Here is a 27556-nt window from a genome sequence, read left to right as displayed (position 1 = left end):
CCTTGTACTTTAATAATCCAATTTTTGTAGGCGAAACTCTACAGTATATTAATGCAATAATAAGTAAATAGGTAGTGTGCCGTAATTTCATGCAAACAAAACCAGTCTACACACATAGGGTTGGTCTGTACACTTTGAATTAGAAAAGGAACCTCTGAAGTATCCAGCATTTTCTTTTATATTGCACCTTTCGCTAGTTGAATGCAGAATATTCTCATCCATTAGGGGTTCAGAGATGCTAGGCTCTTTTTGTTTTTTGTTTTTGTTTTTTTTTTTTACGGAAAACAATTGTATTAAAAGAACAAAGAAAGGATTACAAAGAAAAAAGCTATCCCACATCAAAACCAAAAGGAACAGAGTTCTGGGAAGAGATGTGAGAAGCCTGAGAAGCATCAGATCAGACAACAATAAATTAAAAAAGGAGGAAGGAGGATTGGAAACCCAATCCGATGTACACGTCCTCCTGGAAGCCAGAGCAGCAATATAATCAGCTGCAAGATTGGTTTGTCTGCTGGACCAACTCCAGCTAACATGGGGATGGCAAGTGGCAAGAGAGCGAATTTTCCAGGTCAAATGAACCACCGTCCAATCCATAGTAAAGTTTTCAGTAGTAAGAGCTGAGATGACATGGAGAGAATCAGATGCCAAGATGATAGGAGACAGGTTTAAAGAAACAACCAATGTAAGGCCTGCCAACCAGGGACGTAGCCAGGAATTGAGTTTCCGTTGGCTAATTTTAGCTAAATAAAAATTTTGCGAAGAACTCATGTTTTTATTGTTTTGAGGTTTGGAACCAAATTGCTCCGCTGCTCTCATCTAATACTACCACCGTCTGCACAACAAAAGCAAGGTATTCTAATTATTATATACAACAACAGAGGCTGCGTAATTGATTCTCACTTCTCTAATTGATTATACAAAACGGATCGATGCTATATACAACAAGGTATTCTAATGCTATATACAGCAAGGTATTCTCCCTTGCATCATTATCATCATCTTGGACCGGAGAGCACAAAACCGACCGACATCTATAGACTTTCTCAGTAACAAACTATCAATCATCAAAAAGGACAAACCCGTTGATTCATATACAAACAGAATCGATTAAAACCCAAATTAACACCAATTCTAATTGACCCTTACTTCAATTCGTGGAGCAGTGGAGGTGGCCGGCTCAGTGGTGGGACTGAGCCTCTAAGCCTCTGAGAGTCAGAAGGAGCCTCAGTGAGGGACTGAGGAAGTCAGACTGGCGGGACTGAGCCTCAGAGGGAGGTGGCTCGGCGGCTGCGTAATTGATTCTCACTTCTCAGATAGACGGTGACAGAGAGTCTGAGACACAAATGTATAATTTTTCTTTTTCTTTTGGGTTTTTGTCCATTTACCCTATTTTTAAAGATTTTTTTCCCACTTACCCTATTAAGTTTTTTTAATTCTCTCTTACCCAAAACACTCTAAGGAGCTCTAATGCGACTCTAGCCGCTCCCAAACCCTATTCTTCCTCCTAAAGGCGGTACACCTCACGGCCTCTGTTTACTGCACAATGACGTCCATTGACGAAGTTACTGCAAGCTTCGCGGCCTCTCTCGCCCTAGCGGGCTCTGATGTCGTTGACATCTCGCACTTGAACGGCTCGGACAGGCGTTCCAACTCTCAGGCTTTCCTTCTAGCCAAACCAATGACAAAGAAACAGTTTGGCACTCAGGATCTGCAGCGTCACTTCCGACGCATCTGGATCACTGATGGAGCCTTCAAGGTTCACGACAGTACTCAAGGCCGCTTTTTTTTTTCCTTTGATCTGAAACGTGATCGAAATAAGGTTTTACGGGGAGGGCCGTGGTATTTTAACAAAGCTCCGGTTCTGCTACAGCATTATGATGGCATGGAGGATCCTCTTGTCATCCCAATGAATCTGCTCTTTTTTTGGGTCAAAATCACAGGTATCCCTCCAGCCCTAGAAGAGAAAACGATTATCATGAATGTTGCTTCTGTTGCGAGTAAGTATTTGGATTTTGATCAAAGACTGTATAACAATAAGAATCAAATTAGGGTTCATGTAGCTCATGCTATTTCCCATCCTTTCTTCTTGAAACGGACTCTCAAGATCATCCCTGGAGTGGTGAAAGAGATTACCTTTTTTTATGAAAATTTGCATGGAATATGCAAAGATTGCCAACTCCTGTGTCATGAACAGGACGTTTGCCCTACTGTTGATGCCCAAGCTATGCATAACACCACTACCCGATCGGAGACATCAGGGAAGTCGCTCACATCCCATTTTCCAGGTTTGTCTGATCTTCGTTTCCAGAATGGATCGTTCCGCTTTCAAGGCCTGCAAACACCGCTACTGCCTCCAGTAGTGCGTAACCTATTTGGCACTTCTGCTATAAACAAGCATCGCAAGCCTATTGTTGTGCGTAGTGAAAACCTAAGGCCTGCTACGGAAGGAAATGCCCTAGCCCTAGTTCCTGTGGACGTGGAACCATCCACTGTGAAAAGAAATAGGCCTGCATCACCATATACGTCCCCAAAGAAACTGAAATTTCTGTTTCATGATGGTGAGACTGCTGCTAGCTCCGCTATGCTGCCTAAGAAACTGAAAGTTCCAGAATTCCACACCAAATTCTCTGCTAAATCACTGGGTCTCATTGCAGCCCCGAGGGGTGTCTTAGTTCCTAAGGAAGGATCACTCCCTAAGGAGTCTCTGCAGCTCGTCAAAGTGGAATCAAAGAAGAAAAGAGGCCGGCCTTTGGGCTCGAAAAACAAGAACTCTTCAAAGGGTAAGAAGATTGCAACTGACGAGGTGCTTAGCATGCTTTGCCCTGGAAAACCTCCTAGCCCTAGTGTTAAGGGCAAGGAAAAGATTTAGTTTTTTCTTTTGAACTAAGCCTATTTACTTGTCATTGTAACATAGTTTCTAGGCTTTTAATAAGTGAGCATGGGTACCGTCAAATGATCGGACCTAATCTATGTATCGCTGTGGTTTTCACCACAAACTCTTTATCTACCCAGAGATGGTAGAGGGAGGATATGTAATGGTTCTTTCTGGCCTGAGTATTAATATATCGACATGATATTCTTCAAAACAAAAAAAAAAAAAAAACACTCTAAGGAGGTATTCCCTAATACCCCATTAAGATTTTTTTTTTGTTTTTTAATTTTTTTAATACCATTTTACCCTCACTCATTTGTTACTTAGAGAGAGATAATGGAAGAGAGAGAAACCATAGGAGACTTCGCCGGAGCCCGGTCACCGGCCACTACTAAAAAAAATTGCATTTGCGATGGCTTTTTACTTCGACAGTGATTTCCGTCGCAATTGATATCAATTGCAACGGCAAATGTTCCGTAGCGAATAATTTTTATTATTAGCGACGGTAAATCTTTACTGTAGTAAGATTAGTTATTAATTGTGACGCATTTTCATGTCGCCGTCGCAAACATATACATATCTATTGTATTAAAAAACCACCTCCCTATCACTCCTCTTCCTCACTTAACCACCACTCCCTTCCCAAACCTCAACTGTCGATCACACCCTCCTCTCACAGATCCATGCCCAAGCTCAACCTCCACTGCGCTGCCACCGAGCCCAAGGAGGCCAAGCTCCAGGGCTGCCGCTTCGAGGAGGGCATCACCGACGCCATCGAGCGCTTCACCGACGTCGTCGAGCCCTTCACCGAGTCCATCTCCTTCGACAAAGCCCTCTACAAGCATGACATCATAGGCAGCAAGGCCCACGCCTCAATGCTCCCCAAACAGGTCATTCACTTTAGTTTCTCCATTTTCAGTTCTCTCAATTTCTCAATTTCTAGGGTTTGATTTGGCTACTATTAGGGATTCATCACTGTTGATTTGATAGTTATGAATTGAGTTGGATGGAATTGATAGCTCGTTTACTGTTTGTATCTGAGTCTTTAGCTTCCAGATCTGATTTGATTTTGGTTTTTTTTTTTTTTTTATGTTGAGCGTTTTGATCGCGATTTGTAGTGGACTGCAGAGGTTATCTGTATCTTTTTGTTTATTATATGTGTCATCTTTGGGAGCAAAGTTTCGAACACTTGCTGGTTGGTAATATTGTAGATCTACTGTCTATAGCACATGTGGTCAGATGGTTCCTGCTAGCTTTAATTGTTCATTTGTAACTTGGTAGTGATACTATATATAAGCACGGAGATGCAATCGATGCAATTCTGTTGCAGATTAAGCAGCTGCAGGTTTTTGATGGTCTGTTTGGTGACAAAGAATGAGGGTTTAATTGTTCCTAGCTACACATGCACATTTGCAAAGGGCTCAACCTGTTTTGCTTCAGCATTTGCTCTTGGCTTTCGTTGAGCAGGTTTGCCTATCTCTCTCTCTGCACAGCTATGCACAATGCATGTCCTTTACTTGTGTTTTTGTGTGAGAATATATTAATCTTTTTGATAATCAAAATCTTGATTCTTCACTGCAGAAGTGTTATTAGAAAGGAAGTGTACTCTCAGTTTGGCACCATTCTTATTACTTTGTCTGGTTGCATGCATACGTATGATGTTGAATCAGTTCTTGCTCTGGTACTCACTATATGAATAATGGCTTGTGGGTAATTAACCAGAGAAAGCACAATACATTATAGAATCATGCCCATACGTTTACGGTTTATTATTTGATTGGGCACATGACATGTTTACCTTTATACTATTCTCATAAATGTACTGATGTAGGACAAAGCAAGGGTGGTGTGATAATGGTTATGGTGGGTTAGAAAGATAGAAGATTTAAGAAATAAAAAATAAGGTTTTGTAGTTGTTGTAGTTTCAGAGAACCTAGGGAGCAAGGGAAACAGTGAACAAGGGGAGAACAATAAGAGACTAAGATAGGAGATACCAAGGCACCAAGTATATAACAATACTCAACTTTCATCCAATCTGATTTTTCTTACAAAAGAGCCTGATTGATAGGTTTCAGATACATATCCTTGACATTCTTCATCCTTTTCCATACTGATATTTGTATTGTCTTTGTAGGTACCATTATTGACAACAGAATTTGTTATCCAAAGAATAATGATTTTTAACTATGTGTGCAGGCCGGAATGATATATAGTGAGTATCAAATATTGTGCTTTTGTTTATGGCTCTATGTTTTTTTTATCACAGTTCTCTCTCCTTATATTAATCATAAATATTTATATACAATTATGATATAGCTTGTAGCTAGATGTAGTTGGTGTATCCTAGCCAAGTATGCACCAAGTTTACAGTTGTGATTGATGCTCTCAAAAGTGATTGGTTGATTCTCATATCTCTGTATGCCTGAGACTGACTACTTATTTTTGTTAGGATATTAGAGTCCTTATAGGTATTGTTGCACAAGATATCTTTTCACTGTCATACACCATCGTTGCTCCTAAATAGTAGATACAAAACATGATGGTGAGTTTGGTTTATTGCAGCTTCGTGTTTTATATAGCATCAGTTTTGTATTACCTTATAGACAGAGGACTATCTATTACTATTTCCAGTCTTCAAAATAAAGTGTAATATGTGAATGATGAAGTGGTCAAAAATAGCAAAGGTTATATTTAAGTGATATGTAAAGTTCTGGCAAAATAGTACCCAAAACACACTATTTCCAATTGTTACTTTCACTAAAAAATATGTAGTTAAGGAAAGAGGCAGAAAGTGCATTGAATCTGACAACAATTCCATCTTCTCATTCATGGAATCAACAAGTTTTCAGTGTTAGTTTCCTTTTTAAGTGCAAACTTTGATTAGAGACTTGGAACATAAATTTTTGTGTAGCCTTATGTTTACGGTTTATTTCTCTTTTCAGAGAGGTTCGATAGTGAAATACAGTATGCTTTGTATACCAGAACCATTTGATAGGTTTCTTGTTTATGAAGGCAAGGTCCCAACTCTATTGGATGTTGATTAGGTACATTAGTTTAACGGTTCATGATCATTGAAACCCCTATCTTTGCATTGTTCTATATGGAACTTTGCATTCTTTTAAGTTACTACCTCTATTGAATGTAGGCATATAACATTACATTATCTTTCATTATACATGAATAAGTCCTCTGATGTGCAAACTCTTTCTAAGAGAAAGATACATTGATTTCTAGTTTGATGTATTATAATCTGCCATATGGCTAGTTGGTTCATGCTTACTCGATCACATTATAATCTGCCATAATGTATTTTCTTATAATTATAACTCTGTTGAATTTTTAGTTTGTGGCCCCAATGTGATTGGTCTTTGAAGGTAGATGTTCTGGGTTTTGAATTTTCAGATTAGCAGGCTTGGAGATTGGGAGAAAGTCCCTGATCCTAAGAAGTACTTCGTCCAATTTTCCGGTACAGAAGAGATGTAAGTATATATTCTTTGATCATTTTAATGCCTATGAATTGCAGTTTGTTAGTCATATGTGTTTAGAGGACTTGGTTGATTTGAACGTGGTATTCAGAGGCTAGTTTTCAGTATGAACTGAACATAAATGCTCATAAAAATAACTAGAATAAAAAGCTTAAATTATTCAAAATTATATGGGAAATGAGGAACTGTTTGGGTAGAAGCTTTTTGTTCATTGTGCTTCTCTAATGACGAGCAACACTCATATTTTATTTTCTGCCGCAGAGAACACCATCCACTAGTTGAAAAGGCAGCTCATCAGCAAGTCAACAGTGAAGAATCTGGAGTTAATTTTGGCAATCCAAAGGCAAGAGCTTGATATTAGCAGGTTAGTACTTCATCCCCATTTTTGTAATTCTGTTGTTTTCATTTGTTATGGACGTACTAAGTTTGTCTCTGGCAATGTAATATGGCCATGCTATTTTATTTTATTTATTTATTTATTTTTATGTATAGAGATATGACTGATATCTTTCTTGCTTGCATTAGTTCTTGGTGGTACGATTTTGATCTTGTTACTTCTTCACTACATACGCATTTCACCTACTTCATGTGCTTATATTCAGATATTGAGTTTTCCAAAGCAACGAGACAGCAGCTCAAAGAAGCCAAAAAAAAAGCTGAAGTTTCCTAGGCATAAGCTGGCATACAGTTACTTTGGTGCTGCAATTCTTTATCCTCCTGAACTAGTACATAGGTGCCGCAATCTATATGTATGACAAAATTCTAATCAATGTACGTGCCACAATGGGCTTTAGTTATTTATTTTGTTGATACGAGGTTGTAATTGTTGGTTGGTTTAATTATAATGGATTTGATATTGTAGTTTAATTTCAGATGCATGTATAATAGTTTTCATTTTTGCATGTTCTTGGAATGAAAATATGGTGCAATTTTGCACCATATTTTTTTTTTTTAATTTCTTTTTTTGCGATGGCAACCTTGTCGTCGCAAATACCTCCACATGGATTATCCTGAAACAGACATTGCGACGGAAGTCACCGTAGCAAATGGGCCATCGCAAAACAATAAATTTGCGACGGCAAAAGACTACCGTCGCAAAAAAGTATTTGCGACGGAAAATTGCCGTAGCAATTGGATCTTGTGACGCCACCTATTGGAACGCCTGTTTTTCAGCCGCAAAAAGTTCAATTTGCCGTCGCGAAAACTCAATTTGCCTTCGCAAAATAGGAGTCGCAAAAGCAATTGTTTTTAGTAGTGGGTCGCCGAAATCCTGCCAACTTTAGCCAAATTCCGGTCACCGACTGCCGCCCACAGGAATTTGCTGAAAATCTCACCGGAAAGGTTTTTTGCCCCCAATAGACATCTATTGCCCCCTAATAGAGAGGCAATAGACCTCTATTACCCCCCAATAGACGTCTATTGCCCCAATAGTTTATTGCCCCCTAATAGACGACTATCATCCGTGTATTGCCCCTTAATAAACGACTATCAGTCATGTATTGCTCCCCAATAGACATCTATTGCCCCCCAATAGGACTTTCAGTCGCCAGAATGAGAACTAATCTCCCTAAATTTAGACAAATAAAACTTTGATTACAGAAAAAAAAAAAAAAAAAAAAAACAAGGAGATTACATCAATTCAAAACGTCTATTGCCCCCCAATACACGTCTATTAGGAGGCAACAGACCTCTATTACCCTAATAGAGGTGTTTTCTTTTTTTCATTTTTCTCTCATTCTGGGCTTGTGCCCATTTTACCAACAGAAAAAAAAAAAAATTGATTTGGGCACCCGGATTATCATTCTCCACTGCCACTAGCTTGAGTCGAGCGCTGGAGAGCTGAGTTAAGCGCCGGAGACGTCCGGGCTCTCCAATCCCAAATGATGACGTTGACCCTGACGACAAATCAGGGACAGAGCTCTCAAGCATCGGCATCCGGTCACCAAAATCGTCTTCCGGCGACGTAGATCATCTTCCTCTGTTGCCAGTCACCAAAATCGTCTTCGGGTCCGGAATCAAGGCTGGGCCTTGTCGATTGGAATCGGAGGCGTCGGGTTGAGAGAGAGAGAGAGAGAGAGAGAGAGAGAGAGAGAGAGAGAGAGAGAGAGAGAGAGAGAGAGAGAGAGAGAGAGAGAGAGAGAGAGAGAGAGAGAGAGAGAGAGAGAGAGAGAGAGAGAGAGTCGGGTTGCAGAAGAAAATTGATGTCGCCGGCGAGGAGTCTCGATCTGGATTTGGAGGATCCGATCGCCGTCGCTATCGGTAACTTCGTCACCGGTGAGAACGTCGTTGACTAAGAGTGGAGCGACGGGGGGAGAGAGAGAGAGAGTCATCTGGAGACAGAGTGGCAGCAGCTGTAATTCTGTAATTGTGTTGAGGGCAAAATGGTCATATTGTGTAAGTGGGAACAAAAAACTGTTGCTGGGGTAAGTGGAATAATTTTTTCTTATTTTGGTGCTTTGGGTCAATGACCCTTTTCTTTTTTTATTTTGGCTATACCTATACTTGGCAACTTTTGGCCCAAAATCTCCGTTGGGCTACAGCCCAAGTAGCTCTAGGCACAACTACGTCCCTGCTGCCAACACAGCCAAAGCCTCTGCAGCCACGGCGGAAAAAGCATGGAGAGATTGGTTAGAACAAGCAACAAGCTCCCCAGAAGAGTTTCTAATCAAAACAGCAATACCACAAGAGAGGGAATCTGAATGCGAAGCTGCTCAGTCTTTGAATACTCTAACAAAAGGAAAAAAGTTATTCCTCTAGGCCTTTCGGTTTCTTGGATTGTTGCTCGAATTATGTGAATTTTAATCAGTTTTTATTTCTTTAATTGGATTAATTTTGATCAGTTTGATGTTCGTTTTCTCTGTTATCCCTTGGTACGTTGCTTTTTTTTTCTTTTTGTTTTCTGATCCCGTTACAAGGAAGGCCAAATGTCAAAGAAAACAATCCTACCCCAACATATCTTGGCTTCGAAAAACCAAACTGAACTAAATCATATAATTTAATTAAAAAATCATATTCTTATTGGATGCAAATGATTCGTCATTCCGGACTCTAACTATACTAATTTGAACAAGTAAAAATGTTCCTCAAAATCAATGCATTTGAAATAACCGAATCCGAACGAACCGATTTTGAAAAGTAAAATACCGAAGCCATCCATTCAGCTAATACCCAAAAACCAAACCTATTAAACCCCTGGCAAACAGAGACAGTTCAGTTTGATACAAATGGCAAGGAGAAACAGTCCAGTTCAATCCGTTTCCATGTACCTTTGGCAACTGTTTATATTTCCATGCAGCTCTTGATGTCCGGGGTTTATCATCACCAAATTTATCCCCATAAAGCTAATAGAACTCAAAGACATCATACAGCCATATGATTACTAATTAGTCATCACTGCAAGATCAGTTTGATACACATACTAGTTTCAATACACTAGAAACATTAGTTTGCTTGTCCGAAGGTGTAGCTTGCACATGATACAGCACTTGGTTTTATCCAACTGACTGCACCTTACAACTATTTACAAGGGGAGTGGCAATCATTTCAACCTCATAACCTAGTACCCAGGAATCCCACGGCTCATGTTCCAGAACTCAACCTCATATTCAAGAACACGCAGGAATGTTACTTCAGCTTTACTCACCTCATCATCTGTGGCCTTCAACAAACGCCGGTCAGCAATGCTTCGGAGAGCAGAACAGTAGTTACCGAAGCCATCATTGCCCCATCTTTGACAAACCTCTTCTAGTTCCGGTGGGGTTTTGGAGCCCTCCCCCAGGCAATGGGCAAAGCTCTCTTGGTACACAGCTTCAATGGCCCAATAGGCCGTCATGCCCACTGTGTAATCAACCTCAGGACTAGTTAAATTCTCCAGAAATCTGTAAAACCGTTCCAGATAGTACTCGATCATCATAAAGTAATGCCTAAGGTACCGAAATAATTCCTAAATATCGATGATCATCTAGATATCACATGATTGGAAACTAAATTTTAGCAAACCTTTGGTGGCTACAATTATTTTTTTCCACAGGGGTTTAACCCTTATGGTTCAAAGTCCTAAACCCAGTACTGCACCAAAACAAGTCCTAATTTTTTCAATCAAACTCATCCCCATATCCATAAATTGTTGAGCAATATATATACAAGGGGTGACTAGTATTTTTATTTCTCTACAAGGTTAAATAATCCATTACTTCCAATGGCCTAAACCGAATGCTTTTCTTGGAGAAATACTAAGTCAAAACTCTATAGACTATACTCAGCTAAATTCGACATTGATCTGTCACACCACTCCAAGTATTACATTTCCATATACTGATCCTACAGGTACAAAAACAAATTCGAACTCTTTGGTCCAATCACTCCGAAATTTTATCTTGAAATCGGACCTCACAATAACTTCCAAAGCCCGGAACTTAAGACTAAAAGTCTAAAACCAATCTGAACCACTCCATAGTCCAAATTACAAAAATGAGAAGTCAAGTAAATTTGCGTTACCTGCAGTAATCCTGGGTAGGCTTTTGAGGAGCAACAACAGAGAGATCAACACCCCATTTGGAGGCTTGTTTCTTGAACCAGTCAATCTCATCGTTCAAAGCAGCAAGCCCACTCAGTATCACTTCCACATCACCATGACTATCATCAGACTTCTTCCAAGCTTTCACCACCAAGCTCGCCACAAACGGCACAAAAGCTCTCACAAATATGTAGTCCTGGCTCTGCAACCAATTCAAAACAGCAATCACAACCACGCTAAAACTAGAGAATTTACTCAAAGAACGAAACGACAACGTGTCTTTACCAGCCACCGTTTGAAGGCGGAGATGTCGACGGTGCCGTCGCGAATGGCGAGGATAAAAGGGTGTCGGGTGGCTCCGGTGTAGATCAAAGTGTGCTTCTTCAGCCACGTGTCGGTCATCCCGCGGTAGGGAACTCCGGGCTTGGGTGTCACGTCCATTTTTGTTGCTCGGCTTTGCGATCAGTTTGGTAGGGACTAGAGAGAAGACATGGGACTCTCGCTGGTATTTGTCACTAGTGTTGGACTTGAGAAGCCCAATGACATTCTTCTTGTGACCAACACGTGGGAACCATGCAGGCTTTGAAGTACAAGCACCGCTATTCGTGTCAAATTAGGTAGCGGTTTCGCTCTCATTTTGGGTTGATAAGTCATCAAGTTGTTACGCCTCCTTCATCTTTATGGGCCTCTAAAAGTTTTATTGGTTTTGAAAACTAGTTAACAACTACTGAATGGTAGTAATTTTAAAATCCGACTTTTCTCTCGTGTGTTAATAGGCTGTTAATGTTTTTATGAGATTCGAACTCAGGACCTAATCCACTAAAACCAACTCCGTCTATGCTTCAGATATTTAAATTGATTCAAGGACACACGAAAAACGCGAATCAATCATATAGTATGAAACTACAAAGTTATGAACATTTGAGTTGGGAAAATGTTATCTTGATGGGAAAAGATTTAGGGCCTCAAGTTGTGCGGCCCATCTCAATCGTGGGTCATGGATTATTAATAAATGACCCATCAGAGTCACAGTCCCCAATGGCCACTTGCCACGCAATCAATCGCAAATAAAATGACGTGGCCAGCAACAAACAGATACTCACTGACCTATAAAATCACCGGCCGGCTCTACCCCCATCGGATTCGTATTTGAATTATCTCTACAAATTTTGCTCTAACCGGAAAGAGGTGGTTTTGAATCGGATCGGATCGGATCGGATCGGCCCGGATCGGATATATTCGAATCGGAAAAACGGCCATGGCGGAGGACAAGTACAACCGGAAGAACCCAGCCGTGAAGCGAATTCTTCAGGAGGTCAAGGAGATGCAATCCAATCCCTCCGACGATTTCATGAGCCTCCCTCTCGAGGTTACCACCCTTCCTTTTCTATTTCAGTTTCATATAATTGATTCGTATTAGTATGATCCTTCAGGTTTGGGTTCTTAATTTGAGATATTGAAAATTTGAAATTGGGCAATTTATTTGGGTAAAATGAGAAAGTGCGAGGTATCCATATGTGTGTGTAGTTGTAGTTGTAGTTGTAGTTGGTAGGTGATTGATGTTTTTGTATACAGGAGAATATATTTGACTGGCAATTTGCAATTCGAGGCCCTCGGGATACCGAATTCGAGGGTGGTATTTATCATGGGAGGATTCAATTGCCGGCGGAGTACCCATTCAAGCCTCCTTCCTTCATGTTGTTGTCGGTAATTTGCTCTTGCTTTTCGGGGTTTGCTAGGTATTGTTGTGGTTGGGTTAGGTTTTGGTTTTTGACTGATTTGCATTGGTTTCAGCCTAATGGTCGTTTTGAAACGCAAACCAAGATTTGCTTAAGCATATCGAATCATCATCCTGAGCACTGGCAGCCATCGTGGAGCGGTAAGTTTTGTTCTTCCTGAGACTTTGTGTGTGTTAGTATTGGAATATGTTGAAAGATTACTAGGATACTGAAATTTTTAAGGAGATTACTTGTCATTATGATTACTAGGATACTGAAAGATTACTAGGATACTAAACCATGGTTGGGTTGAGTGGGAGTTGGACCGGAACATCTTAGTTTAATGACCGTCTTGGCTTCATGCCAAGGTTCTTTGTCATGTGCTTGGTTTCAAATTTCTCATATTTCATTGTTACTATATATTTATTTGATGTTTGGCATCTACATGGGATTGAAAACGTCTCTTAGAAAAAAGAGGGCCATAAGTTTAGTTTCATTCTGATCATGCTAATATTCCTTTATGCATTTTGTATGAGCATCCATATTACGTAATTCAATCATCCAGAAGGATTTGCTGCAAATCTAATGTGTTTAATGTTCTATCATATATCTTTTTTCAATTATTTACAATATATATATATATATATATATGGTATTGAGAAAATGTTGTGAGCCTAAACTAGTTCTGGTCTAGGAAGTCACTTGGCTAGCACTAGCTTTCTATCATCGTTATTGACCTTGTAAGGGAATTCGCTTATGTCACATGCACACATGTTCTCAGACATCTGTAGGCTGCCACCACACAGTTTTCTCATGTTTCCTCTATGCTATTACTGTTTGCAGTGCGGACTGCTTTAGTTGCTCTTATTGCATTCATGCCCACCCACCCAAATGGTGCATTGGGTTCACTGGAATACAAAAAGGAAGAAAGGCGTACTCTGGCTGTCAAATCTCGTGACACAGCCCCAAGATTTGGAACTCCTGAACGTCAGAAGATAATTGATGAGGTACATAGCTACTGAGAGTCGTGTATCAACATTGTACTTTTACAGTTTCTTTTGGTAACAAACAGTTCACTTATCAAACTTGCTAACACATGTAATAATTTTGCAGATTCATGAATATATGCTAAGCAAGGCGCCACCTGTTCCTGAAATAAACCCCTCACCGGCTTCAGAAGAGCATCCTTCAAGCAGGGAAGGTGAGATTGATGGGAGTTCACAAAATGCTGGAGCCACACTCACTGGGGAAGTGCTCCCAAACCCAGCAGCAGATGACAGGATTGTTGAAGAAGTACAGGAAGCCCCCCTGAATGCTAACCCCACCCCTGAAATACCAAGGGTGTTGAATGAAGCTCCTTCTGGTGGATCAAGTCGGGTTGTACAAAGGCCAGAAGTGAAAGTTCAGAAACCAACTGAAGATCGATTGTTCACATTGGCTGCTGTTGGACTTACCATTGCCATTTTGGTTCTTCTACTGAAGAAGTTTATGAAATCTAGCGGACATGGTGCCGTGTTCATGGACGAGTCTTAGACTTAGCGATGATTCCTACTGCCAAGGAAGCTAAAGATGCCTCGACTTATTGTAGTGAAAAGACATGTGTTTAAAATTTTCCATATATATATATATATTTGAAGAATCTGTAATCTATTTGACAATCTCAACTCTTAAATGTACACAATTGTAAGTAACAATATTTTGACTTGTCTGCATCCGATAAGTTTGGTTATCCAGTAACATAATTGGTAACAAAAAAATTGGACATTACTTGCAAGTGATGTGACTACACAAGCCAGGTTGAAACTTGTAGAGGTCTAATCTGTGCGAATGAAGCGAAACAAAAACTGATGCACAGTTTTCCTTGACCAGGAATGTAGGATTGTAGGAGACATAAAAGGCATTTCATCCCAAAGTTCGCAAATTCTCTAAAATTCTTTACAGAAAAGTTTGCGATCTTCGAATGTGGCACAGTGACATTGCAAAACATTGTGCTACATAATACTAACAATATCAGGGGTCGGTTAATAATCTACTATTCCATGACCAGTTTCAGGATGCATAACTGTCTTTCCATATCCCAGTAAAATCTGTCAATTGGTTCTTCTAAATTGGTGTGCATGGTAGGACTGTATCAACAAGCAATTAGAGGCTGCGTCTTTCCGTGCAATGCCCTGTAGCAGTGGAGACTGCAAAGGGGGAGCTTGGACTTAGAATCCCGATACTTGTATGCATTTGTACAATTTGGACCAGCACATTTTTCACGTGGGGGAGGGTAGCTAAATAACAACAGCCCACAAACCAGAAAGCCATATAAGATCACAAGAATGTGAGACCGAAGGAGAAACTGGGGTTGGAAAAAGAAAGCAAATGCTGTACCTGCAGGGCACTGGACTGAAAATGTTCGGCAGACCAATATCATCAGAGAATGTAACAACCGTTCCATTAGGACCATTGACCCATCGGACAGTGTTTGGTGCCAGTGTGACAGCACTGCCATTCCTCCCCTGCATAATATTAGTAGATACTGAATCAGAATGATGCAAAGAACCATGAGAAAAATAAGAATGACTAATGCTCTATAGCTTAAAAGACCTGTGACAATTCATCCCTCTTCTGCTTCAGTTCTTCTTCCCTCTTCTTCTTCTTCGAATCTTGACCAAGTATCTTTCTGATTGCCTCAGCCTAGAATATATCAAGTGAGACCGTTTCCTAAGACTACCACCTTGAACATAATATAAAACATGATATAAAAGACCAAACCTCAGCTTCTCTAGCTATCTTCTCTGTTTGTATTTTACGTCTCTGTGCAGCCTCGGCTTTCTTCGATTGCTTATCCACTTCAGAGATTTTCTCCTTCTTTTCTGTGGTCAACCAGCCAGTAAAAAAACTGAAAACAAGTTAGTATACATATACAAGCATATCTTGATGTATAGAAACACAATCACAATAATGCAATAAATGGGGAGAGAGGATGCGCACTTCTAGATGGGGCAGGAAGCAACAGATTTGCAGGGTTAACAACGCTTGAACCAGAACCAGTTAAGATATCTATCCCAGACTGAAGGGCCCGGTTACGTGTGGTGGGAGTGGACTTTTGCGGCCCTTCCAGAAGTAAACTAAGAGATCCCCTTTTCAGCATCTTCCCATTAGATTGAAGTTCATCATCAGATGTCAGTTCTTCTTCTTCTCCCAAATAGTATTTATCCTCGTACATTTTTTCTGATCTTGACTTTATTCCACCATGTTTCCGCAGCCTTGGTAATTTACAGTTTCCAATATCACCTCCATGATCGCCATCCATTTGATTTCTTTTTGAAAGAGCAACCTTAGAAGCATTTAGTCTTTCAAGGAATCGAATTTCACCATCTTCATTACCATCTTCACTAAGTCCCACATCCAAGACACGTCTCCTAGGAATCCTCTTGCTCTTACGAGCTGGTTCACCATCCTCAGGAACACTTTCCCTGGAGATTTTACCTTTCAAAGAATACTCCTTTCTCAAGGTAGAGTCAAATTTCAAGGAGTATTTCCGTTTAACTCCAATGCCTTTGCCTCCATCAGAAGAACAGAAGGGTTTGCCATCCTGTACCAGTAATTTAATAAATAAAAATTCACATGCGTCAAAATTAAAACAGAAAAAATCCTTATATGACGACATGTTAAATGAAAAACTAACAAGTCAAACACACAACTTCTTTAACGTACAAGTCACACACAAGTTTTCCAAAAACGGAGAGTATTTCATCCTGTAAAGTAACTTGTAGTTACTTTGTCATTACAGTTGTGATTGCACATGAAGAAAAAATATTAAAAATAAAGGTTTAAATCAGGCAGGTAGACAAAATAAATTTAATCTGCAGTGGTGGTACAAAATATGACCTATTTAGCAGTTCCATCACTGTAGGTACCTGGAGAAGTGGCTTCGGTTGGGGTATGAAGTCATCGGAAGGGCATGAGGATTTAGGTATGGAAGAGCCACCACCAAGACTAGAATCAACTGTACACTTGGTTTGGATTGTATGAGTAACACCTCGAAGCTTAAGCTTTAATTTCTTCGGCCTTTTCTCACTTCGCAGTCCATCAGAATGCACTCCTTTCTCCTTACTATCATGATTCTTATCAAGGCTTTCTTTGCCAAAGGGATGTACAATTCGTAGCAAGATATTAGACCTCTCAGAAAATGTGAGTGGATCCAAGCGAGGTTTATGCAATACAACACTCCTTTTCTTCCTTACAATGCATCCTCCAGCAGAAAATCCAGAGCCACCAAAGCTTTCCATCAATACCAAAACAGTCGCAGTTCTTTGATCCAACCTCAAATTTCAATAAACAAGGGGAGGAAGTGCAATACAAGTCATTAAAAACACCGCATTGCGCCTGAAGATGAAAAATGTAAGTTAATCTGATCCCCTAAATGCAATGGCACTACAGGCTGTATACAAGAATTCAAGCCAACTAACAACCCATGTGGGTACAATCACTTCAAAATTTCTGAACTTTACGGCAAACAAATAGATACCCACTTTCAAGTTGGTAAGAAGAAATCGAGAAAAAGAAAAGAAAACCCATATCTTTTAGGAGAAATCCCTATATGATAATACAAAATCAAGAGCATAAAAGAGACTACCAACCTCTACATACCAATATTAGTAAAAAAAAAGCAGCCACCAAACAATTCTTGACATAAATAGTGCAAAATTGAACTAAACATGAGTACAAACAATAAACAACAATGATTTCAAACTGAAAGAAACCAATGTTCTCTTGTCCTCTTTCGTATACTTCCACTCACTTGCTCTACCTTGAACCTTAAAGAAATGAAAAGACCTCACTTTCTCTACATTAACCTTATTTTCTTGAGTTGGTGTTTTAGATTTTTCTATGGAATCATTTTATGAGACAAACAGGGCATTATGAAAATCAGAAATCAGAAAGAAGTTACCTTGATGAAGCCGGAGAGTGGCTCTGAAGGCTGGAGGTGGAGGAGAACAAACCCTAGGTGGGTGAAGTGAGTTTCTGAAGTAAATGCTGGTCAGTGGGTTTTGGGAGTTTTGGAATGGTTTTTGTAAAGCATGGGAATGGAGCTCTCTCTATTATCTGCTACATTGTCCTCCGGACTTTATTTTGTTCCTTCATTTAGCACAGCTTTTTATGCAGAGCCTTTTTTTTTTTTTAAATAAATGCAGAGCCATTATTGGTGCATGAAGTCATGAACCAGGGGGATGGAACTGTGGCTGTGACCAGAGCCCAAGCCCAAAGAGAAACTGAGAAAGACCGCTAACCTCCTTCATTTTTTTTTTTTTTTTTTTTGAGTAAACTCTATCAAAAACATTACTCGTCATTTTTTTATTTATTTTTTTGTAGTATTTTTTATTTGATAGTAGAGAAATCTCGTCTAAAATGTGTTAATGTAAATCCCCAAATCTAGTGTTGGTGGTGTTGTCCGTAATCATAAGGGACTTCTAATGAAGTAATGAAGAGCGGTTGTTAAACAAGAGGCATGCTTTTTTTTTTTTTTTTGTAATCAAATCTCGCAATAGCGAGGTAAAAATTTCATTAAAATAAAGAAAGATAAAAATAAGAGGAGAAGACAAGAACAACACACCCTACCCCTTCAAAAACAAAGTATAGATGGCAAGAAAGAACAGACAACAACACGCCTTCCAAAATAAATAAAACATTAATAGACAATGAAGTATGACTCCCATCCTTTCAAAAAAAAAAGTATGACTCCCATTGGCCATTGCTGAAACAAAAGAACTCATCTAAAACGAAAATTAGGAAGATTCAACTTATCTCTCACCAAGTCAAGCCCGTCGACGGAGCATCAAAATTGGCTAAAGCATCAGCGACTTGATTCCCTTCTCGAAAGATATGTAAGCAACGAAATTACATCATTGAAATCCGATGAACACAATTCTTCCATGCCACCTGTAATTGCCAAAACACCAATTAGGGAGGGTGGAGAAAATTGAAAATTAGAGAGGAGCGTACTTCAAGCCAAATGTGCTTACAATTGCGCACCTAAGCAAGCTCGATTGCATTGATCACTGCCATAACCTCAGCGGTAATAGAACTAGAAATATCAAGTGATGAAGAAAAAGTACCAACTACCTACCTTCGAAATCACAAAAAACTTTACCATAACCAGAGCGATCCTCCCCTCGCTTTCAAGCACCATCTATGTTCACTGTGAACCAACCAATAATGGGTGGGCGCCAATTCACCTCATAAATTTTTGGTGCATAGCGGCCTTCAGGTAGCACTAAACAAAAGGCATGTGATATTTCGATCTTGATAATTGAGCTGTTTGTACTTGAAATATGGGTTGAATTTGCTCTTGATTGTTTCTTATTTCCTTTTATCTGTCGAGTCTAATCGTCTTCAAGCTGTGTTACTAGTAAACTAGCAAGGCTCACTCACTATGTGTGTAGAGAGAAGTTAAAGGTAGTGAAAAAACTTCCCGTACAACTACCACATTTTCTGTTTTTTTTTTTTTGTTTTTTTTTTCCTAGTTTACAATTTACCATATTATCCTTATTGATTAATTATATTTCATAGTTTTTTAATATATAAATGTTAAATTGGTAAAAAAAATTAATTTTGGAGAGCAAGCTCTCTTCTCTTAATAATAGTATAGATATACAACATGGTAGAATGAGACAATAAGGTCTTATTTATGATATCAAGAGTTTTTTTTTTTTCGCAGAACTTAATTTAGTGAAGTTACCTATCGATCATGTAAGTGTAATATTGTTGTTCATACAATATCAAATTTTTTGCCCGCCATAGTTGTGTTTTCTTTTAGTTAGAGGAATGACCTAATTGGCTCATGAATTGTATTGAACAAGATTATTCTGTCAACTTAATATTATTATTTTTAAAAATATAAAATAAATAAAAAACAGACATATTACTAATATTCCTTGCATCAAATATTCAAAGTTTATGTTATAATTTTCTAATACAATCCATGAATCATTTACTTCTACAAAACCTTCTTTGAAAGATTTGATATTCCCATCCAATTTATATCGTTAAAAGTAGCCATGTGCATGTCTTCCTATGGAGCTCGCACATCATTTCCTTCTCCTACGGTCCTACCCTCTCCTTGAAACACCTCATATTTTGATCTGGTGTTAAGTGATTAACACATAAGCTGATATTTGATCCCAAATCTTAAGAAAATTTTCTGCTATTATAAAATCCAATTAGTGTTTCAAACCCAATTATCCAAATGGTCATATAATTGGAAAAATTTTACACCTGATTTCAACCAGAGTACAAAATTGTTAGAATTACAAAACGCAACTTGTGCCACATTATTATAGCAAACCAATCATATACAAGTATATACAAGTCTCAGACCAAAAAAAATAAAAAGTATATACAAGGAAATCCTATAACCAAGTTTCTCTTCATACAAACAAGTTACAAACGAAATTTCCTTCTTAACATAAAACCTACATGTACATCTTTTCAATATCCTCTGTGGCACGAAGCAAAATGGAAGGAGCTGAAGAAGATAAATATGATCACCACTTTATCAAAGAAGCAATGGCAAGGCAATTGCTGCCCATCTTATGAAGTTTATCATCAAAATCACTAAGTGGAGATTTATGTCCTTCAAAACCATCCTCACATGTCTGTGCATCACTAATTACCCCGCTAAGCATAGTGTTAATAGTGGCAATGTCTTTGTCCGGAATCGCATCCAATGCAGTTTGAAGGCCATCCAACGCCTCACTATACATATCCTTGCACTCCATGATTGCCATGGTCGTTCGGTGGGCATTGTTCGGCTCCGTGGAGTATTTTGATGCAGCTGCCAGGGCCATCTGGGCGTGTATGGAGCAAGCCTTTATCACCATCTGGAGCATCGTAACGGCATCTATAGATGTCTTTCCTCGTGCTGAAAGGAAAGGGAGAATAGATGAAATGCAAAGATCCGTGTAGTTGGTGTTGTTACATAGCTGTTTAGCGGCTGGATCCACAGCTGCTGGTGATGGCGATGAGGCTGCACTCAGCTGGCGTGATTGCATAAAGAGGTTGCTCCGTGGGCTTGTTTTGGTGGAACCAGAAAAAGGACGAGGGAAAAACGATGACAAGTATGATGGTGAGGGAAAACTGGCTGTAGGAGCGGAGTTTTGAGGCCGAGGGGAGGCCACAGGTGGTTGAAGAGATGAAGGAAATATTTGCCGGAGCCGTGGTTTAAGATTTGAAGATGGTAGAGATAAGGCTGGGATTGCTGACGGAGGAGTTGGCGTAGATGGGGGAACAGATGGTTGACAGTCTGGAGCTGGAGAGGGAAATAGATAAGTCAAGTATGGATTCTTTGGCGGGCATGCGGCTTCTGCAGAACTCAAGCAAAAGACGAAGAAGAACAAAAGAATGTTGAAAGGTATTTGACAATAGTTATTGAGGGGATCCATTTCTTTCCTGTATTGTTTGCAGAGTGGAATGAATCAAAGAAAAAAAAAATTGAAGGTGCGTGCTAAAGAAATTGTTTACGAGTTCGTCTGGTTGGTAATTCATGCAATGCTAACCGCCCTCCATCATAAATCAGCCTTAACTTGCGGAGTTGTGGCTATATTTGTATCATCCACCATTGTTCTTTCTTCCTATACTTGGCTAACTGAATTTGGTGTACGACCATTAGATAGAATGCATTTCTCATGACAATTTGTAATAACACCAGGCAAAAGAGTCTTGTTTAAGTTGCTCTCACCTTCTTCTAAATCGATTCTTGACAGATGAAGATTAGAATAGACTATTACAATGTTAGCTAAAATCTTAGATCTGCAATATCCAAGGTTTCTTTTAGATCAACTAAAACGTTATTGCTTAAAATATTTTTTTTTTAAAAATTATGAGCATGAAAATGAAGAAACACGTATACAATTTGATTAGCTAATGACTTCTGGGATGAAAATCACCATAATCAGCTACAGGTTGAACTCACATGATACAGGTAGCACAGAAAAATTCCAACATCTACATACATGAAATCTATCGGCTTCAACATACAATAAAGAGTTGAAAACATAAGTTTATTACTTTGAACAAAGGGGAAAACCACAAGTTCTTACACAGACCGAAAGGTGGGTGCGAATGGACACAATTATACCAGAGGCAGCATTGCACTTATTTACCAGGCGGTCATCAGGGCCAAAAGGTTTAGGCATCACTCTTGACTACAGTAACGGGACAACGGGCATTGTTTACCACATAGTTGCTCACACTGCCCATAATAACCCTGAAAAAACAAACAACAGATGCAATCAAAATCCAAAAGAAAATCCAGTCAACAAAAGGCGCCTTAGTTAGTATTTTACTTCCTTAAAATTTTCCACATGAAGGTTGAGAAAATTATCAACTCTGCATAAAATATTCAGGTTCATGTAGAAGTTCACATGGTCACCAACGGCCACTTTGTATTGATTAAATCCCAAACCTATTGACCTTCTGGTGATCATATATCCCCTCTTATAGTCTTATCTCAAAAGACCCCAGTGCGATGATCGGTATTCAAGTCTTATCTATTTGATCTACAAATCCTAACAGCATAATGTCAAGAAAGTCTATGCTAGCTCAAAAGAAGTAAATAATAACTTCATAAAACATGGAACATTAACCAAACTCTTTTAACATTTACACTAAATCAAAACCTAGAAACACAAATTCAAAATTCAGGAATGATCAAGCAATGCATGTTAAATTTAATCTCTATACCTCTTAAGCTTGCCAAGCCCTCTGTTTCCCATCACAAGGAAGCTCAAGGGAATCTTGTCAACGGCCTCAATAATCTTCTCACGGGCATCACCCCAGTAGATCTTCACCAGCACCGTGATCTAATCACCACACACAGCTTATCAATTACACTACAAGTAATACAAAACAACAACCCATTAACTGAAAATATCCCAAGTAATTACTCCCTCCACCTCTTTCTGGCTAGCTGCAGTGGTGATTATCTCCACGGTCTCCGGGTCAGGCTTCACTTCATACTTGTTCATAATATGAACATCAGAGAACTCCACCAGAGGAATCAAAGCTGCAAAATAAGATCGTAGTAACAATATCATTCATCAAAATCCAAACTTCATCATGACCCAACAAATTACGTAACCAACGAAAGATATTAGACACAAGACTTACGAGACCCGGAGACTCCCCAGAGCTGCATCTCGCCGTGCTCGTAAACCTGTTCGGGGCGGACGATGACCAGGATGAGGTGATCCCCTTTCCGGGCGACGTTGTCGACGGCCCATTTCAGGGCTGCTCTGCTGCACGGCGAGAAATCCACCGCTACTCCGATTCTTCTTTCTGCCTCCATCTTTTCTCTTTCTTCTTTGGAGAACCAGAAATGCGGGTGCTTTGATCTGAAAATGAGGTGGAAGTCAAGAAGGAGGGTCAGGTCTTCTATGCAATGATGAGTTAGAGTAAGTGGACAAGTGGGGATGTAAAGAAAGATCCCACTAGTTGCGATGGATGGTAGTTCTATGGGAGACGTGCGATGAGAATCAGAGGGTGTGAGGGAGAGGAGGGTTGTCTCTGCCTCGAATTATGGGAATAAGACACGACCGAGTAAACACAGGTGAATGGAGACGTCTGTAGTGTTACTGCGTCGGGTTTTAGTCACATTTCGGACCATAATGCGTTGTTTTGATTTTTGATGAAGACAACCCGGTGAACCTGCCGTTGACCTTAGAATTACAAGTTAATCAACCTTCTATACCTTTTTACTTTGGACCGAAAAAAATTACAACATACAAAAAGTATAACAAATCTAAAATCTTCCGTCATTCAATTTATAAAGAATCACTAATGTCACTACTTATTTGACCAAAAATAAAAAAAATTATTACTTACTATACCAATGCTTCTAGGCATAAACTTTTTGATCAACTAGGCAGAAACTTTGATTAGACATGTTTATGTTTTTTTTTTTTTTTTTAGAATCAATTACTTATTATTAAGGGGTTTAGCTAGGTACATAAGATATAATTTCATCAAATAGCCAATATCCATTATCCCAAGTTATTTCCTTATAATTAATATAAGTGGTTACTGGTGAGAGACGATGATGAGCGTTTTGATTATGATTAAGATAAGTCAAAGTTCCAATTTAATTTTAACCAAAATCATAATAATAAGTAAAGTTTAGACTTGTTAGTGCAAGTATTGTAAGATTGGCATTTCCTTAATTAAAATACTATAAGATCTTTATCTACTTTTATTTTCATATTGGATTGTTTTTCGACATAATATTTGTTTACCTCTTTAGAGATTTTACCACATCAATAGATCTCATGTCTTATTTATTTTTTGAAATTTGATTAAGAATCTAAATAAGTCACAACTATTCAGAAAAGTTCATATCAAAAGAATCAACCTATGATATTATGAAGAAATTGTTATAAACATTATGATCGAAAAGAATCAGCCTACACTCCAAAATCAATATTTTACTCTACGCACTCATATAAAAAATAGAATGATATTTTAGGAATGTCAAACATAACAATCATATCATAGTTTGGGCAAGTATGAAAAGATTGATCAATCTCATGGATCATCTCCCTAAACATGGTGGCGAGCGAATGTGAGTATAGAAAAAAAAGCTCCAACAAATGTTAGAAGAAGAGCCAAAACGGCAACAACAAGCACCGTAACCGCCGAAGGAGTGTTGAGATGGTATTTGCTCTTCAACTTTTGCTTCTTCGTGTGCCAGCTCTTTCTCTTCACGAATTCACCGACCTCATCGAAAAGCTTCACATAGTAAAAATCCTTCACATCGATCTGATCGCACAACTTCTTCAACACTTCAAAAACCTCCTTGTCCTTCTCCTCCTCATGCACAAGAATCTGTTTTCGCCGCAGCAATTTCACATCTTTCTCGGAACCAATTAGGCACCCCATTAGGTATGCGTAAGATGTGACATGCTGCACAGGATCATCCCCAATGTGACGCGCCTCGAGTGCAATGAGGTTCTTGAGGAGTGTTTCGGTACAGTGATGGATTAAAAGGGGTGGCATTTTGAACACACCATTAGTAAACTTGATGTCCAAGAAACTGTGTACCGCGATAGCACACTGGAACTTAACCCCTGCTTGTTTTAGCTTCTTTGCACAATCCAAGTAGTCTGGAGTTTTCTTGCCTGTCGATTGTAGCTTAGGATGTGTTGGGAGGATGCAGTGTCGAATTAGATCGAGTAAATGATAACCTTCTTGCTCGCGATGATACTCTCCTGGTATAAGGTACTTGAAGAAACGTGTAGCAAGTTCGCTGAGGGACTCCGTACATTGTGTTGGAAGTGGTACTAATTGAAATAACCTCTGAATAACAAAGAAGGGAATTTGGTTTTCGAGTAACACCATGTTACATCTCAAGTCTATGAGCATACCAGGCCTATTGAAGATGGGATCACGGCGAGACCTAAGGCTCTTGTATGAATACTTGAGAAATAGCTCAATGATGAAGCAGCTGTCAATTAGCATCAACTGCACAAATTCATCACTAGGGACATTGATGTCTTCACTGTAGCATCTTCGTGCCTTGTGCTCCATTTGTTTTACGGCTTTCACGCAGGTGTCAAGGCTTCCTCCTAGATTTGGTTTTCGACTGAGGAGTGCATAGCAGTAGCGCCACTTATCATCTTCAGAGACTTTGCTATCACGTACTTGTTTATAGTGCAGAGGGCCAATGGAGACAAAATCCGGGGCACATATTTTTTCGCTAGGGACTCTGAAGATAGAGACTGATACAGCAATGTCTTCCATCTTTTCTTTGATATGAGATACAAGTTCACCATTTTCAGGAGAGATTTCAAGAGAGATGTGGTCTTTGGTTTGTGACTGTCCCTCTGATCTGCTACTGCTTTCCATGTTTTTTAAAATCTCAATTTGATTCATTTGGGATTTGTCAACAGAACCTGCAATGGATTTAATTAGTTGCATAATCTCTAGATTAATATGAACATAATACTTATTAACTAGAGTCTCATATATGAATTTACTACTCATGGTAACCTTTCTCTTCACCAATTGAGGAAAGGTTTTTCATAAATCCCTATCTTTGGATTTCACATTGTTTGATAAAGACCCTAAACAGTTTAGCTTGCCTGAGTTAACGGTTTCATTTTCGGTGAAAAATGGGAAAGGAGTTTCTGCCTTTCTGGAGTATGGCATTTTTTAGCGGATTAGAATGAGAGAAATACAAAATCAGAGAGTTAAACTCAATCAAGGTTCTATTTATCTGGTACTTTATCTGTTTTTCCCCTGCCTTCTAAACTTACGAGGTAAATGTATAACTGAAACCCTTTCAGAAATGATTTACAACATATATAAGCATGACAATATTGTGTTCATATAAAAAACTTGAGCAGTGAGAATAACCAGAAAAAGATGTTACCAGCCTCGATCGTTACAAAAGTGTGTTGAAGTACTGGTGCTCAAGACCGCAAAAAGAATTGCTGTACTTGGTGCTTATTACTTGTAGAAAAGTTCTAATTCATGGCATACATTTCTAAATGGAAAGTACAAGCAGAATATATGGTGCCAGAGGCATGTACCTAGCTTGCTATATGGAGCTCTAAATTAATCAGCCAAATAATTGATGACCATCTGAGTGTCGCAAGCAAGCTATTTATATGATCTCTGAATACTATCATAACCAAGAGAACACTTGAAGATGAACAAAACTGATAGGAATCAATGTTTACTTGGAGAGTGTGGCAAACAGAAATAAAATCAGCTAGAGCCAGTGAAAAGCAAGGCTATGCCCAAAGAAAAAGCTGAATATTAAATTGCTTTGAAGTGAGTTTAAGTATTAGCTATAGTAAGTTCAATGCCACTGATCGGTAATATAAAATTCATCAACTTGATCTATACTTTGTTGCTAGCTGTTTGGTGTGGCTTTTCTTCATAGTTGCAATAAGAATATGATAAAGTCTGTGGGGGCTGGGTCATGTGACTCATGTGCTTCAGAAATCAGGCTGGAGTGCTGAAGGACATCCTATTCTTTCCTCCATTACAAGTAGGCTGGAGTGCTGAAGCAACTCTTCTATATACTATGATGGAACAATTGTTCAATACATTTAGACTTAACTGGACTCCGTTTTAGTACTTGCAAGAAAAGTTTGCACCATTTTTTTTTTTTTTTGATTTTGTCAAGGGGAACCCAAAGGCTTCCTAGGCCCAAGATAAACCCCTTCGGCGCATGTGAAATGCTCCAACTGTGCATTGCAGCACAGTGCCTGGCCACTTTGACAGCTTCGGGATTCGAACCTAGGTTGGGGAGCACACCCAACTAGGCAAGAACCACTAGGCCACTTGCAGTGGTTAAGTTTGCACCATTTATGTACTGTAATATAGTATCTTCTACTGTGGCTCTTCAGTATCTTGTATATTATTATTCTTCTTTTAGAAGATCTTGTATATTAGTTAGGTCAGATGGAAAACCAATTCCCACATCGGTCAAGTTATATGCTGGAGCTGTGTTCAATAGCCCGGTTATTATCCATTCACAACCAAACTTAAATAAGCAAATCGGCAATGAATTAGGTTTAGGATGTGATTGAAAATGATGACCAACTCTTATACTTTTTTTTATTTCTTGAAAGAGGGTCAGTACGGCTACTCTTATACTTTTTAAAGTAATCAAAACTTTAAACTCTATGTGTGGAGAGACCCAAATAAGCTTTTTGATAATTTCTCAATACTTCTAAACATGCCACCTCACGTGTAACAAAAGTTCAAGTTAACTATGTGGACAACTTTAAGGCCCCGTTTGGTTCACGGAAAGGAAAGTAATTCCTTTGTCTTTCCCATGGGAAGGGAAATGAAATTTCCCAACAACTTTCTATTCCGATGTTTGGTAACGTAAGGAAAGTTATCAGGAAAGTTATTAAATAATGTAATAAAAAAATATGTTGTGAGTAATAAATGCAAGGAAAGAAGAGGG

General features: G+C 39.1%; 6 protein-coding genes and 1 long non-coding RNA gene across 8 annotated transcripts; 2 read left to right on the top strand and 5 right to left on the bottom strand.

Moving 5' to 3' along the window:
• Positions 1–3358: 3358 nt before the first annotated feature.
• On the top strand, positions 3359–5684 carry LOC133712873 (uncharacterized). The gene is made up of 3 exons (XR_009847639.1): positions 3359–3762; positions 4218–4339; positions 5007–5684. It is a non-coding gene; the product is annotated as an uncharacterized LOC133712873 (long non-coding RNA).
• Positions 5685–9699: 4015 nt separating this feature from the next.
• LOC133709844 (probable bifunctional TENA-E protein) lies at positions 9700–11416 on the bottom strand. Its single transcript, XM_062135764.1, has 3 exons — positions 11159–11416; positions 10855–11075; positions 9700–10235 (listed from the first exon to the last, which is right to left on the bottom strand). The coding sequence occupies exons 1-3, from the start codon at positions 11312–11314 to the stop codon at positions 9914–9916; spliced, it is 699 nt and encodes a 232-aa protein (XP_061991748.1). The 5' UTR covers positions 11315–11416; the 3' UTR covers positions 9700–9913.
• Positions 11417–11996: 580 nt separating this feature from the next.
• On the top strand, positions 11997–14303 carry LOC133709694 (ubiquitin-conjugating enzyme E2 32). Its single transcript, XM_062135513.1, has 5 exons — positions 11997–12242; positions 12449–12580; positions 12668–12752; positions 13435–13598; positions 13705–14303. The coding sequence occupies exons 1-5, from the start codon at positions 12132–12134 to the stop codon at positions 14122–14124; spliced, it is 912 nt and encodes a 303-aa protein (XP_061991497.1). The 5' UTR covers positions 11997–12131; the 3' UTR covers positions 14125–14303.
• Positions 14304–14478: 175 nt separating this feature from the next.
• On the bottom strand, positions 14479–17714 carry LOC133709693 (uncharacterized). The gene is made up of 7 exons (XM_062135512.1): positions 17534–17714; positions 16500–16968; positions 15571–16174; positions 15352–15452; positions 15184–15273; positions 14968–15095; positions 14479–14867 (listed from the first exon to the last, which is right to left on the bottom strand). Exons 2-7 carry the CDS (start codon positions 16869–16871, stop codon positions 14723–14725), a joined length of 1440 nt encoding a protein of 479 aa, XP_061991496.1. The 5' UTR covers positions 16872–16968; positions 17534–17714; the 3' UTR covers positions 14479–14722.
• Positions 17715–19889: 2175 nt separating this feature from the next.
• On the bottom strand, positions 19890–21322 carry LOC133710940 (uncharacterized). The gene has a single exon (XM_062137093.1). The coding sequence runs from the start codon at positions 21021–21023 to the stop codon at positions 20127–20129; it is 897 nt and encodes a 298-aa protein (XP_061993077.1). The 5' UTR covers positions 21024–21322; the 3' UTR covers positions 19890–20126.
• Positions 21323–21473: 151 nt separating this feature from the next.
• Positions 21474–23041, bottom strand: LOC133710941 (universal stress protein PHOS32). The gene is made up of 4 exons (XM_062137094.1): positions 22750–23041; positions 22536–22645; positions 22324–22442; positions 21474–21847 (listed from the first exon to the last, which is right to left on the bottom strand). Exons 1-4 carry the CDS (start codon positions 22925–22927, stop codon positions 21769–21771), a joined length of 486 nt encoding a protein of 161 aa, XP_061993078.1. The 5' UTR covers positions 22928–23041; the 3' UTR covers positions 21474–21768.
• Positions 23042–24071: 1030 nt separating this feature from the next.
• LOC133712633 (UPF0481 protein At3g47200-like) lies at positions 24072–26213 on the bottom strand. Of its 2 annotated transcripts, XM_062138742.1 has the most exons (2): positions 26006–26213; positions 24072–25526 (listed from the first exon to the last, which is right to left on the bottom strand). In XM_062138742.1, exon 2 carries the CDS (start codon positions 25504–25506, stop codon positions 24175–24177), a length of 1332 nt encoding a protein of 443 aa, XP_061994726.1. In that variant the 5' UTR covers positions 25507–25526; positions 26006–26213; the 3' UTR covers positions 24072–24174. The 2 variants fall into 2 exon arrangements, with proteins under 2 accessions (XP_061994726.1, XP_061994724.1); XM_062138740.1 differs by lacking the exon at positions 26006–26213 and having other exon boundaries at positions 24072–25999.
• Between the last annotated feature and the right edge of the window lie 1343 nt (positions 26214–27556).

The sequence above is a fragment of the Rosa rugosa genome, chromosome 5 (assembly GCF_958449725.1).
Source record: "Rosa rugosa chromosome 5, drRosRugo1.1, whole genome shotgun sequence".
Lineage (NCBI taxonomy): Eukaryota > Viridiplantae > Streptophyta > Magnoliopsida > Rosales > Rosaceae > Rosa > Rosa rugosa.
Note: the sequence above shows the minus strand (reverse complement) of the source record. Positions and strands in the feature narration are given on the sequence as shown.

Coding starts and splice junctions, on each gene's coding strand:
- LOC133712633 (XM_062138740.1), bottom strand. CDS start 25,617: ATGAGTAGTAAATTCATATATGAGACTCTAGTTAATAAGTATTATGTT.
- LOC133709694 (XM_062135513.1), top strand. CDS start 12,132: ATGGCGGAGGACAAGTACAACCGGAAGAACCCAGCCGTGAAGCGAATT. Junction 12,581..12,667: donor CTTCCTTCATGTTGTTGTCG/GTAATTTGCTCT, acceptor CATTGGTTTCAG/CCTAATGGTCGTTTTGAAAC. Junction 12,753..13,434: donor CTGGCAGCCATCGTGGAGCG/GTAAGTTTTGTT, acceptor TACTGTTTGCAG/TGCGGACTGCTTTAGTTGCT.
- LOC133709844 (XM_062135764.1), bottom strand. CDS start 11,314: ATGGACGTGACACCCAAGCCCGGAGTTCCCTACCGCGGGATGACCGAC. Junction 11,076..11,158: donor CCGCCTTCAAACGGTGGCTG/GTAAAGACACGT, acceptor AATTGGTTGCAG/AGCCAGGACTACATATTTGT. Junction 10,236..10,854: donor CCTACCCAGGATTACTGCAG/GTAACGCAAATT, acceptor ACGGTTTTACAG/ATTTCTGGAGAATTTAACTA.
- LOC133709693 (XM_062135512.1), bottom strand. CDS start 16,871: ATGGAAAGCTTTGGTGGCTCTGGATTTTCTGCTGGAGGATGCATTGTA. Junction 15,453..15,570: donor GCTTCCTGCCCCATCTAGAA/GTGCGCATCCTC, acceptor GGTTGACCACAG/AAAAGAAGGAGAAAATCTCT. Junction 14,868..14,967: donor TTCAGTCCAGTGCCCTGCAG/GTACAGCATTTG, acceptor GTTGTTATTTAG/CTACCCTCCCCCACGTGAAA.
- LOC133710940 (XM_062137093.1), bottom strand. CDS start 21,023: ATGGATCCCCTCAATAACTATTGTCAAATACCTTTCAACATTCTTTTG.
- LOC133710941 (XM_062137094.1), bottom strand. CDS start 22,927: ATGGAGGCAGAAAGAAGAATCGGAGTAGCGGTGGATTTCTCGCCGTGC. Junction 22,646..22,749: donor CTGGGGAGTCTCCGGGTCTC/GTAAGTCTTGTG, acceptor CTTATTTTGCAG/CTTTGATTCCTCTGGTGGAG. Junction 22,443..22,535: donor CTGCAGCTAGCCAGAAAGAG/GTGGAGGGAGTA, acceptor TGTGGTGATTAG/ATCACGGTGCTGGTGAAGAT.